The 13,072-nt window shown below is 32.3% G+C and overlaps 1 protein-coding gene across 1 annotated transcript in view; it reads right to left on the minus strand.

The window, feature by feature from the left end:
• Positions 1-3,980: 3,980 nt before the first annotated feature.
• Positions 3,981-13,072, minus strand: part of LOC149417288 (glutamine synthetase 2, cytoplasmic-like) — a 29,801-nt gene continuing 20,709 nt past the window's right edge. The window contains exons 4-6 of the mRNA XM_089640189.1: positions 11,582-12,053; positions 8,982-9,121; positions 3,981-4,903 (exon numbers count right to left, since the gene is read on the minus strand). Coding sequence (XP_089496315.1) covers positions 4,755-4,903; positions 8,982-9,121; positions 11,582-12,053 — 761 coding nt within the window. The 3' untranslated portion in view covers positions 3,981-4,754. The remainder of the gene's footprint in view (positions 4,904-8,981; positions 9,122-11,581; positions 12,054-13,072) is intronic.

A 13,072-nucleotide genomic window follows, 5' to 3' on the forward strand; every position in this document is an offset into this window, starting at 1 on the left:
ATTTATCACGGTCTCAATAAAACGGTAATTTTACAATTGTTCTAAGAGATTTCGTGAGAAGAGCCAAAAAAAGAAAATAAGAAAAATAAATTTTACTATATATCTGCTTAAATACATAGAGACGTAAGTTTTTTGAAAACGATGTATTTTTTATGATGTTAATTATATTATTAGGTTAGATTTAGGAAATGAAATAAAAAGAATTTGGCATTCTCAGACTATAAAAATATTACCATTCGTTATTTCGGCTACTGGCATTATACCTAGCTCTCTAATTAAAAATTTAGGCGTATTAGATCTATCAAAAAATTTATATATAAAGATGCAAAAGTCGGTCATTTTGAATACATGTAGGATAACAAAAGATTTTTTAAATATTTATGTTGAGGGATCAGTAGGATTTATAGGCCCTGTTAGAAGTTCTACCGAGCCGAACCCTCTGATATGAAAATATCTGGAGACGGTGAATTTTTTTTTCCCATTTGATATCTGGTGATTTGACGTGTTGTTGTTCTTGTATTGTTTTGTATTTATTTTACTTATATAATGCACTTACATAGTGTTGATTGACTAGCTGATCATTTGTGGAAAAGTGAGTGGAAGGGTTAAGTTTTTCCTTTGGGGAAGACTTAACCCGGACAACTAAATCGGAAGTTTAAAAAGAAAAAAAAATAATATAGCCCTGACGAAAGACAACCGGCCAGCATCCAAACGATGTTCTATGAAATGAAATTGATTATGTTCAGTGGCCAGATATGAATAATGAATAGCCAAGTGGTAACTTCTCTCAAACCTTTTCTCTACTTTTATCATCTCTTTACTCCAATCACCTTTTTTTGGGATTTTGAAGTGTGAGATCTACCTTCGAATTTATAATTCGATCATTGACTCACTTCGAAAAGCATGTTTCGTTTAAAACAGCAAAAGTCAGTGTGATTTTTCTACTTTAGTTTTAAAAAAGCTGAATTCCCCGGCGTTAGACGCAGACTTAATGAAAATTTCACGTACATAGTGACCTTTATTTTAGAAGTTGAAGTGTGCAAAATTTTGCCAATCTCCAAAATAAACTGTAAATTTGTGTAAAAATCAAATCCACGCCCGCCCGATTTCACCCTCCTGCCACAAGTCATAGAAACTATTCTTTATCGAAAGAAAGAAGAAGTGTGTCTATTATATACATAGATAGATAGAAGAATATATTCGATGAAAAATGAGTTATTTTCAATAACGGAGGTATTAATTAACACCTTGGAACACATACTATATACTTACCCTTATGCAGATCATTTGAAATAACATACTGTTGAACACCGTCATTTGACGGTTGGTATATATACTTTGTTATTACTTTGTAATTTCCTTACTATTAACCATGTCTGCTGTACACTTACTGATGTTCTTACTTATTTCTATCAATATGTATTATTTGTTATCTGTTAATTAAAAAAAAACTTGTAATTAAAAATGTATTTTTGAAGGGCCCATTCATTTTGAAAACTTTTTGCAACGGTATTTGGAGAGCACCATTATCAGGTTTATTATATTTTTGGCTTCAGCAGTATAAATATTAAATCATTTTTACACCAAGCTTCCTTTTGCAAGGAAAGTTCAACAAACGACACTGGTAAAAAAATATGCAGCCATTTAAATAGCGAGAAAAATTAAATTTGCAAAATCCACAAAAAACCCATTCTTAATCTGATTATGTTTGGGTTAAAATGTTCAAAAGAGTTAATAAAATTTGGCAGTAAAGGCGTTTGTTTTTCAAATGTTAAAAGTTTTTTGTAAAAAACGTGAAAAATTATACTTAAAAACACTCATTGTTGAGGGCAATGTTTTCGTATATTGAATAATAACCTTTTACATATAAAGGCTCTGGTATGCTCTGGTAAATGAGCAAGTTCTTACGGAAAGGTATTGAGGCCAAAATTTCAATATTTTTCGTGGGAGATTACGCAAGATTGTCGCGTATTGCATAATCTTTTGTTACTGTTACGTTGCAATAGCGGAATAATAGTCAATATACTATTACTAACACAATACATTATCTCGGATGACTAGTGATAACTAATAGACACTTGACAACCTTACAAACCCCCTTATAATATACTAGTTGATGTGTACCCGGCATTTCTGGGGGATATCCTAAAGAGATGGACATATTTAATTGTTTCCTTTTTGTAGGCCTTTTTAATATATACTACTCCGTAGTACATTATTTTGATGTATCTCATAGGGTTTATCCAGGGTTAGCAATGTAAGCGCCCAAACAAAAAAAATGTGTTTGATTGCATCGACTTTTCTCTTCTTTTTAAATATAATATGCATATATTTTACATTCATAAACCTTACGGAAAAAAAATCCACATGATTGTGAGAACCATATCAAAATCCGTTGCGTAGTTTAGAAAAACTAAGCACACAAACAGACAGACGCGGATAGCGACTTTATTTTATACTGTTTAGAGATTTCCTTGTTATCTCTTTTTCATGCAGTTTTTCTCATATAAGACATCAGTTGCACGGATAGAAGAAAAGGACAAGGGAGGAGGTTTATTGGAATACTTACTTGAAACCGGCTCTATTTCTCTTTTCTTATTTTTGTTTATTTAGACATCCACAGTACATTTTACCAAAAGTTGTAGGGTTCTATATTATTATATTCTAGATGGTTCATACACCTATTACGTATATCCTTAAATGTCTTGTTAATTTCGATGGTGTTTTTTTGTTGTTTATGGGCTTTCGTTCTCATTATTGTTGTTGTGGGCTTTCTGGAGTTCAGTTTTGGATACAGGCCTCCCTATTTTTTTATCAGGTTTACAGATTAGAGAAACCTTAGCGACTTTCACTTATGTAAACCGTACAGTTCTTTTCAAATCGTCAGCCCAGCTTATTTGTGGGTGAAATCAACTTATCTGTCCCAACCAAAGACGCCTTCGCTAATACAAAATTTGGCGAAAGAACAATTTTAGACTCAACAAAGCTATACAATGCACCTCTACTGGTTACTAGATAGAGCATAAAGTTACGCTATAAACCTATATTTTAGACACCAAATCTTTGGTCACCAACCATCAACTACATAAGAAAGATCAAACATTTACTATTTTTGCTAAGCCTCCTTATAAGTATTAGCAATTTGATGGCATTTTGTTATGGTGTTATTGTGGAAAGTAAGATGTTGATTTACTTATTGAATAACACTGTTTTTTTAAATGAATGTACGAATAAATATGGAATCTTGGAAGTGTAAATTATTCCACTTCCTGACATCCAATCGAGCTGAAACTCACTGGCGATGACAATGCATTCTATCTTTTGAAGGCAATCACACATACACACGCGGACAGGTTCACGTTTCTCTGAAATCGTATGACATTAAAGCAGTCAATATATTTAATAAATGTCAGTCCTACCCAATAGGGATTTGGCTCCGTTGTTAGTGCGGTTGACTCCAGTTTCTGGAGAGGAAAGTTAAATTCACAGTCAATCCACAAAAAATGTTTTTTAAATGTATTCATTACTAAAGAAATGTGTATTATAGTAAAAAATAGTTTTTATGGACTTTAATATTATGTTGTATTGCAAACTGTTAATGTAATTTTAAATCTTGTAATATATTATGTTGTAAGCTACGTCTGCTCCACAGATGATTTCCTAGTGAGACAAGAACAATACATCGCCCAATAATGTGTAAATAAAGAGGTTGAAGATTGTGACTATTATGTCGTCTATCTTAGATTGCTTCAATGCCTCAAATATGTCATGACGCATGAGACTCGAGGCTGAACTTAGTTTGGAAGTAAAATATAAGTCACGGTTTAATTTTCACCTTTATTAGTGGCATAATATTAAAAAAAAATACATTTATAAAAATATTATTATAGTTTCGTTAGTAAATATGTAATTTAGGCCGATACAACGATATATCAAACTGTATTACAAACAAAAGACAAACGTGCTATTTTTTTTAAATTTAATGACCGTACAATCAATAATAATGAAAAATAATAATGCTAATACAATTTTCTATGGATCTTTTTGTGGGATGAAAAAGATTTTTAATACTTTCAAATTGTGTTTCAATAGTTTCAAGTTGGTATGTAAATATTTTTAATACATAAATCATTGTTTTTAATAATACATTAATATTATTTAAAAAAAGCTTATCATGAAATGGAATGAAACCGCTTAAAGATATTATGTTGTCACAATAAAATTACGATATAATAAACTATCATTAAGTAATATATTGTTGTGATAACAATTGAACAACATCCCAAACTTCTTTAACAAAGATTACAGAACTTTAGTGGACGCAGAAGTCTAGTGTTAAGGAAACATGTTAAATGTATCCACTTAAATTTCTTTCAAATTATCATGCAAAACACTTTAATTATTTAACGTCTTCTTAAACCCAAGATAACCTAGTCTTCAATGATGTAGTCACAAAATATTATAAATTGTTACGTGCTTCTCCACTTTTGAGTATATAACGCAAGAAATAAAATTAAAAAAAGTTTCTGCTTTTCAAAATTCGTCATGTTTCTTACTTTACTCCTTCTATTCAATTCGTTCTTCACGCCAACCAAATCAATACTGGGACAGCGTTGCAATTTTAAAATATTCAATTAAAAAAAATAATAAGAATAAAAATATTGTAAATCGCCTCTAGAGTTCTTTCATCAGTTGTATGAAATTTGGAAAAGGAGTGAGATATTTAAGTAATCTGTATTTAATGGGGATTTGTTTTATTCGTCTAAGCAGCAAGTTCTTAGGAAAACGTCCACCACTGCGTAAGGATCGCAATTGGACGACGGCCTCCTATCCTCCAGGTATCCCTTCTTCTCCTGCGCCACGTTTCGGGGAATCCTGATACTGCAACCACGGTTGGCCACCCCTAGAAAATAAACAATAAAATATAAGTTTTTACTATAGCACACCAGATAATCTAATACATATATCCCTTCCACTAAACTGATGTTAACAGTTGTCTGTGTATTAGTCCTGGATGAAAACTAGTTTGATAAACTTAAATTTGATTTGAATTTGACTAACATTTTCAAAATAAGAACTAATATTTTATAGTATTCAAACAAGCGATTAAGTACTCATAATGCTTTATAGTTTAATAATTGTAATTTTCTAAATTGGATAATTGGAAATTTGGAATAACGTAATTTTTTTTATTTTTTTTATAGAACAATACCTCACAAGAGTCCCAACTGCTCCCGTCTGGAGCCAGTGAGACTATGGCATCCCCAATCGGGGGATGTTGTGAGGCTGAAGGTAAGTGGGGAAGGGAACGAGGAAGGTGGAGAAGTACCTGGCTATTCAGATCTAGTCACTAAACACGGCTAAAGCCATTTGGAGCAACGTTTCAATTCTGAATGGTGGTCTTACACCAGGGCGATACTGGTAGTATCTTCCACTCTGGAACGTGCCGCAAATATACTATATATTATTTTAATTAATTAATTGTGAAATAATAAATTAATCAAATAAAATTTATTTGCGCACGCCGGGTTCGAACCCGCGACCTTCGGAATGGCAGTCCAATGCGTTACCACTGGACTATGCCGGCTGTAATGAGTAAAACCTCAAATTGTTATAATTTAATCATTGAAAACAATATAAGCGATTCTACAAGGAAATTTTTAAGCGGTTGACTTCATAATAATAATAATTGGATAATTTGTAGAGCGCCGTTTTTTGTGAAAAATCACCTCAAGGGCGCTATCTCATTCCAATGCAAAAATAAGAGTTAAGATTTCCACGGGCGTTCCTGACTTCATCTACAATCCAAACTACTCTCTAAAAACTTCTTGCACCAATAAGAACAAACTTTGAAGTTTTCAGCCAAATCGGACTAGTTGTTTTGTAGTCACAATGGTCTTAGTTAGTTTTAAGAAATTTCGTATCGTATTTTCAAAAAATGTATGGCTCCACTTGCTTGCATTTCATCCATTCTGTTCTGTTATTAGGACTTTCATATGAAATGGCTCAAATTTTTGATTTGAACGTGTTATTTCTTCCCGGTAAACCATTTACATTTATAGTATCCGCTTTGTACACGGTGTCCGGAAACTCGAAGCAGGGATCAATATACATTTTTAGAGTCTTTATTGTGTAATAACTTTTATGATTTTTTTTTCTATAAAATCCTGTCAGAAATTAGAATTAATAGGTCAAATTTCAAAAATAATCGATCACTAAGGGGTTAATATCAACTGTTTTTTTTTAACCTGGAAAAAAATTGAAGAAAAACGAAATGCTCAGATCGAAAAAAAAAAAGATTTTTCTGTGCCTATGTGATGTAATTAGTAGATTCGGCCGTTTCCTTCTTGTACAAGTTTCCGGACACCGTGTGTGTGTAAATAATTCGCAGTCCTATCACAACTTGTTTCCATTTTTAATTTTTTAATTTTACAATTAAAACCTTGTTTACAATTACAATTTAAAGTTTGTCAGCAGGTACGTACAGTAATAACAACACTTCATACAATGACACGGTTAAGTTAATATAACAAGTGTTAATATAACAGATTAGAAAATATAAAAATATAAAATAAACAGTTTATTGCGTTTGTATTATATTTGTTTTCTTTCAGACATACACGTTAGTACTAATTATTCCTTAACAGGGCACCTTATACAACACATAGTAACGTAAATAGTAAATAACGCATGGAGTAGGTAGTAGGTAGGTACTGAGTATAACATGAATGTGTGCAATAGTTCAAACACTAAGTAGGTACAACACAAACAGGTATCTGTCAAAAGCCCTGTTGAGTTCTACTAACAGATTCCTGCGGAAAATATTCAACGTACGCCATACCATACTCGACGTGCGGTGATGTGATTCTGTCAGAAATGTGGCATTTGAGATTAGAAAATGATTCCAGATAATATGGTTTATTATATTATATTGCTTTGTTAGGTTTATTGTTTTATTTGAGGACAAATTTCAAGAATGTTCATTACGATTTGAGAAAAATTACGTCTTTTTCGTATAAATTGATTCAATTTTATTATATTTTGATACAACTAGAATCAAAATAAGAACAAAAATTTCAAATAATCTGATTTTTATTTTAAAACTTCCGAACAATTAGGACAGGCTACTGCGTCAACCTTATTTGGTAGATTTTACAATTTTTGTCCAAATAAAAATAAATGTGTTAAATATCCGTGATTTAGAGTTTTAATAAACTGCATTTCCAATACAAAAGAAAATATATTAAAGGGTTTCCATTAAAAAAATTTATTTAGTTTGAAAGTGTCGTATCGACTGGAAAAACTTTCTCTCTATAAGGTATTTCGTTGTTTTTTTATTCTCAAGAAAATGAGGACAAAAAACAATAATGATGGTATTTTTACTATGACGAATAAATTTTATTAAACGAATTTAAATATGTATGCCATTTTCGATTTGCCTCCCAAACAACATAATCGTTTTTATTTGTAAATTCGACGGGCGACGTTGGTTACAGACGTATTACCAGCTAGTGGCAGTTTTACGTCATAATGATGCTGTGGCCAGTTGGAACCCTTTCGGAATGTACGATTTAAGATCGTTTTTGAAATCGATAATTATTAATGAAAATACTATAATCATAATCAGAAAAATAAACTTCGAATCTTCCACACATTTTCAACGATATTTACAAGTTGAGAAAATACTTCATTTGGGTAGCATTATTCAATATGGCAAACAAACTTTTTAAAATTGAGTATTTTCACTGTGGAAGATTGAAAGTTTAATTTTCTGATTACGATTATCGTAATAAAAATATGTGATGAACATTTATTATCAAGTGATTTGTTGTGTATTTATAAGTCAATAAAGAATACGTAATATTTTTTTCTACATATATGGTACACGTGTCGAAATGAATGCCAAATTTAACGTGTAATCAAATTCTAATGTGAAGGAGAACGCGATGAACTGATCTACGGGGAACACGATCTAAATTGACAGCCGTCAAACTTCAGTCAGCTTTACTGAGGTCAACCGGAACTTTTTGTACCTATTTAAAAAAAAAAATCTCTTTTTCGGTAGCAACCAGTTGTGTGATGGGCGGCCAAAATCCAAATTACTTTACGTTGTCAACGAAGATAGGTAACTTTTCTCTTTATCTAGTCTCTTTACTATGTTTATTTATTTAACGATACACAATATTTTACAGAATGTCCGGGGTAAAGTGCACTAACGTTTGGAGGTAATTCTACATAAAAAATTCTAACAGAAGTATTAAAAATTAATAACTCTTTTCGAAATTCCAACTTTTTTTCACACTCTAAAATATTTTTCTATAGAAAAACATAAAATATAATTTTTTTACCCTAAAACTACTTTAAAACGTTGGAATTTCGAACATTGTTCATTGTATTTCCTACTTCTCAAATCATGTTATATCACCCCCTGACACCCTGTGTAGTAAATATAAATAATGCATTTCAACAAATTTGGAACTTTTGTTTTTAAAATTCTTACATTGCTTTGTTTTTATACTTTGTGTTAAATATATATTATCTTTTTTTTTGTAATTCTTTGATTCTATTTCTTTTGTTCTTAATTTTTCTTTATATTATTATTTACCTTTATTCGTTATGTTTGAACTGTATTGTGCAAGCGACGTTTATAATTTTGAATTCTCTTTAAATACGAAAAATTGTGATAAGTACCCCCCGCTTAAAGTAATGCAAAATCCTTGCTTGTAAATTCTTACAACTGCTACGTAGCAAAATACAAATAATAACAGAAATTAAAAAGGGATTGCCCTCACATGAATAGCGAGACACATTATGGCAGCAGTTATCGTGTGTGAATATTTTCTGCCACATTTTCTTGTTTTTTTTTTACACTCACTCCACACAAAAGGCCTGAGTAAATTAGGATACCCTATTTTCCCCAGAGCCTCTCCCAACTTGGGAAATGTTGTGTTGTATAGTTAATTATTATTAGCTTTATAAACCTGAACTGAAGTCGTTGATGCTGGAGGTCTCGTACTTTCCAGTAAGGCGTTGGGCATTGTCTTCTCCACCATGAGGATCGTACACTTTGATGTGTTTCGCGTGGCACTTTGAAAGCTTGCCGATGGCCTTCTCGATCTCACTGAAGAAGAAAAGAAATACCAAAGATAAAAATCAAATAACCAAGAAATATCACGCTGAACCTTATTCGTACAGCAACAATAAATAGCATTTTCCGTATTTTTCCAACCCAACTTTAGCATTGCCTAAATTGAGACGAAATTCTTAATCCAAATCACTGAATACACAATTGCTAGAAGTGTGATCTGTACCAATAATAGAAGAAAGTGAATTCTTGTTCATTTTTTTATTATATAATACCTTACAACTCTTTGGCCTCAGACTGGCCAGTGAAATTTTTCTGTTTTCTTAAAGAAATGCAAAAATTTTCATTTTTTACGAAAAACCCAACAATTCACGACAGTAAGCGGAAAATGTGCTTTTTTTGTGATGAAAGACTTCACTTGAGGAGGAATTGACATACGACACACGCTTGGGTGAGACCCAAACGCGATGCCAACCCAGCCACTGACCGGTCATTATCTGTTCAAGAAATAATTTCGGTGTTTGAAAATATTTTGAAAAGTATGTTAAAATTGAGCTAACTTTGGCCAAAAGGTCATGTTTACAATACACTTCTATGGGTTTATCTCTAAAATAAATAACACACGATATGAACTGAAAATCTTAAGTAACGATAACGCGAGCTGTATAAAATTATTGAATGCAAGACTTGAGATAGAAAAAAACCATTAATTAACGACAAAGAAAAAAAAAGAAAATTAAAAAATATCCTAAGCATTCAATTACGACTTAATTACAACAACGGAAGCCTTAGGAATGTTAAAGAAACTAGGTTAAAGAAGGGGGACTGAGCAATAAGAAATCTAACAAGAAAGAACAAACGTTGGCAAATTAAGAAAATGAACACTATTACTATAATGTCGTATTTATTTCTTAATTTAAAAGAAACCTCTCTATATTTATATTGCACTTGTTTTATTTTGAAGAACAGATGAAAAATAGCAACAAGCGTTAAAATGTATTTATAAATCGTTCATTGTAAATCAATCAGCACAATCTTTGTTGTGTCTACTAAACTGCTTTATATATTTCGTAATTGTCTCATTTCCAATTGATTGAAAGAATGCGTACGGCTGCCAATCATTTTTTGCTGACAGCTGCCTCTAAAGCTGTCGAAAGAACAACGACATCGGAATTCTGACATTATAATAAATGATTCTTATGTGTCCAAACGATTCATTAGCAAGCTAATTTCACATTATCAGCTCTTTATCGATTAGCTATCATTGACATACTTTCGGCTCCTACTCTTTAAATGCTCTTTAATATTATAATTGCATTTTCAGTCATGTGCATGCGGTGCATTGGTCAATTAAATTATTTAGCACTGGATTTTATCGATCGAGGTTTGGCCGATTGTAGCTGTAGCCGCGGAATTACCTAGCATAATAAATCTTATAAATAGTTGGTGAATTTATATTTAGCCATTATTCTGACATGTAGGCAGGAGGTCTTTCGCAGATGAACGATACAGTCCTATATTTGACCGGCCAACACAAGCAACATTTTCCGTTTACTGTGGTGGTAGTAGGAGATTTTCAAATATTGTCAGGTTATTCGTAACCCGGGAAAGTTTGTCTTTCTTTTAAGAAATAAAAAAAATATAATATCAATACATATTGACTAAATTCGTCATCTACGGTCAGTTAACGATATTTGCGAGCACAACGATTGTTAAGAAATGTCCTGACTGCCGATAGACGAACTTCGGTGCGGCTTCCATAGTATCAGAAAGGCTTCGATTTACTTGCAATATACACATCTACGTTACATAAAATTACTGGCTTATGAAATAACGAAATTCAACTAACTAAGCTCTCAGAATTGAAAGAAGTCGTATACGCGGCGAGTTGAATTCGTTCGGGCCAACGACGCTACATTGGTTTGGATGAAATTTATTCACAAAACAAGTTGTGAATAAAGACCTCACTGACTAATTGACTCTCTGTTTAGTGTCAAAAAGTAAATGTGGACTGCCATATATTATATGCATATTTCGGTTTGCATATCAATTCAACATTGTCAATTTATTAATATTTTTACCTAACTGTAACTTGACTGTTCACTTTTCGGAATATCATTCATGGAAAATATTTCCAATGTTGCCAGCATATACGGATGTCTTATTTATTGCAAAATCATATCAGTTTGGCTATCAAGAGCATGACTGTGTTCGTAAAATTGGTATAAAATCATCGATAGCTACGCCTACTAATTTCATTGTGCTAGACCCCCTGGTACCTATGAGAAATACACATTTTTGGCGTAATCATTTTGATACTTACCGATTCATTAAGTAAATGAAATTTCAGTTCAGAATATGAAATAAACGTTTGCATTTTTTCTCATTTTTCAGAAATTTGCGTTAACTATGGTGATTCTGTAACTATTTAAAAAACATAGCGTTTAAAAAAGTTTCTTAAATGTAAGTAATAATTCAATCTTCAGAAATACTCACACAATACCATTTTCTGCCCTCATCGTTTTGGTTGAGAAATTAGTATGGGCTCCGGATCCGTTCCAATTTGGCACAGGTTTCGGGTGCAGACTGACAATGATACCAAACTCCTCAGCTAATCTATGCAGGATGAATCTGGCTACCCAGAGATCATCGGCAGCGGTGGTTCCAATACTGGGACCAATCTGGAACTCCCACTGGGAAGGCATAACCTCGGCATTGGTTCCGCTGATCGGGACTCCGGCGTAAAGACAACATCTGTAGTGGGCCTCAACCAGATCCCTGGCGAACACCTTATTTGCGCCAACCCCGCAATAGTTTGCAGCGGGAACTGGCAGACAATCAGCATTAGGCCAGCCAAATGGACGCTTGTTGAAATCAAGAAGAAAGTATTCTTGCTCTATCCCAAACCAAGGTTCTTGACCCTTACAGAGTTGGTACGCTTCGTCGCAGCTCTTTCTGTGATTCGTTTCTGCAAATAAGATCGTTTTAGCAAATACGGAAGCAGATTGGATTCGGTCAACATATATTAGAATATTTGCTTTCCTGAACATAACGATAAGAAAAACATGTTTGCTTTTGTAACATACTGTTTCCAACCGGACCTGGTAGGAACATGATTCCTACTTTTTTTACATTAACTTCACACAGGAGGCCCTGAGAAAAATAATTTCCCCCAGGGCCATGGGCGTGTGCACAAATATGATTAATTAATTTGATGATGATTACTTTGTATGATTATTTGGTATATAACCTCAATTACCGACCATTACATGACTTTGCTACATTACAATTCAATAATACCTCAGGCGACAAACCAACATTGCGGACAAACTGCTAATAATAAAAAAGAAATATCTGTTGTTAATATCGAATCTTTGAAAAATAAATTGTCATCTGAATTATGGTTAGATATTCTCCGAAGTGATAACGTCAACGAGTGCTGTAAAATATTTGAAAATAGATTAACGAACTTTATAAATGATTCAAAAAAAATTATTCCAAAAGGAAATACAGCAAAATTTCGTAAAATCAAACCGTGGATAACACATGGGCTTGTTGTGTCCATAAGACACAAAGAATGGCTTTATAAAGAAACAAAAAAAAAAACCACTAGACATTAAATTAAATGTTCATTTTAGAGAATACAAAAATAAATTAACCACGCTCATAAAAAACACGAAAGAAAATTATTATAAAAATAAACTTGATGATTCTGAAAATGACAGTAAGAAAGTTTGGAATATAATCAATGAAATCATGGAAAATAAACAAAATACCAAAAGTAATACTATTAAGAGTGTAATACAAAACAATAACATAATTAACTGTATTGAAGAACCTAAAAAAGGAGCAAACGCTTTTAACGAATTCTTTGCAAATATCGGAAAGAGTCTAGCAGAAAAAATTACCGTGAAAAAAATAAATAAGATGTATATTGAAAATATTCCAAATATAGAAACTAAACTTGAACTCTTCGAACCAACCAAT

The sequence above is a fragment of the Hesperophylax consimilis genome, chromosome 15 (genome assembly GCF_061612785.1).
Source record: "Hesperophylax consimilis isolate HC1 chromosome 15, BYU_Hcon_1.0, whole genome shotgun sequence".
In the NCBI taxonomy this organism is placed as follows: Eukaryota; Metazoa; Arthropoda; class Insecta; order Trichoptera; family Limnephilidae; genus Hesperophylax; species Hesperophylax consimilis.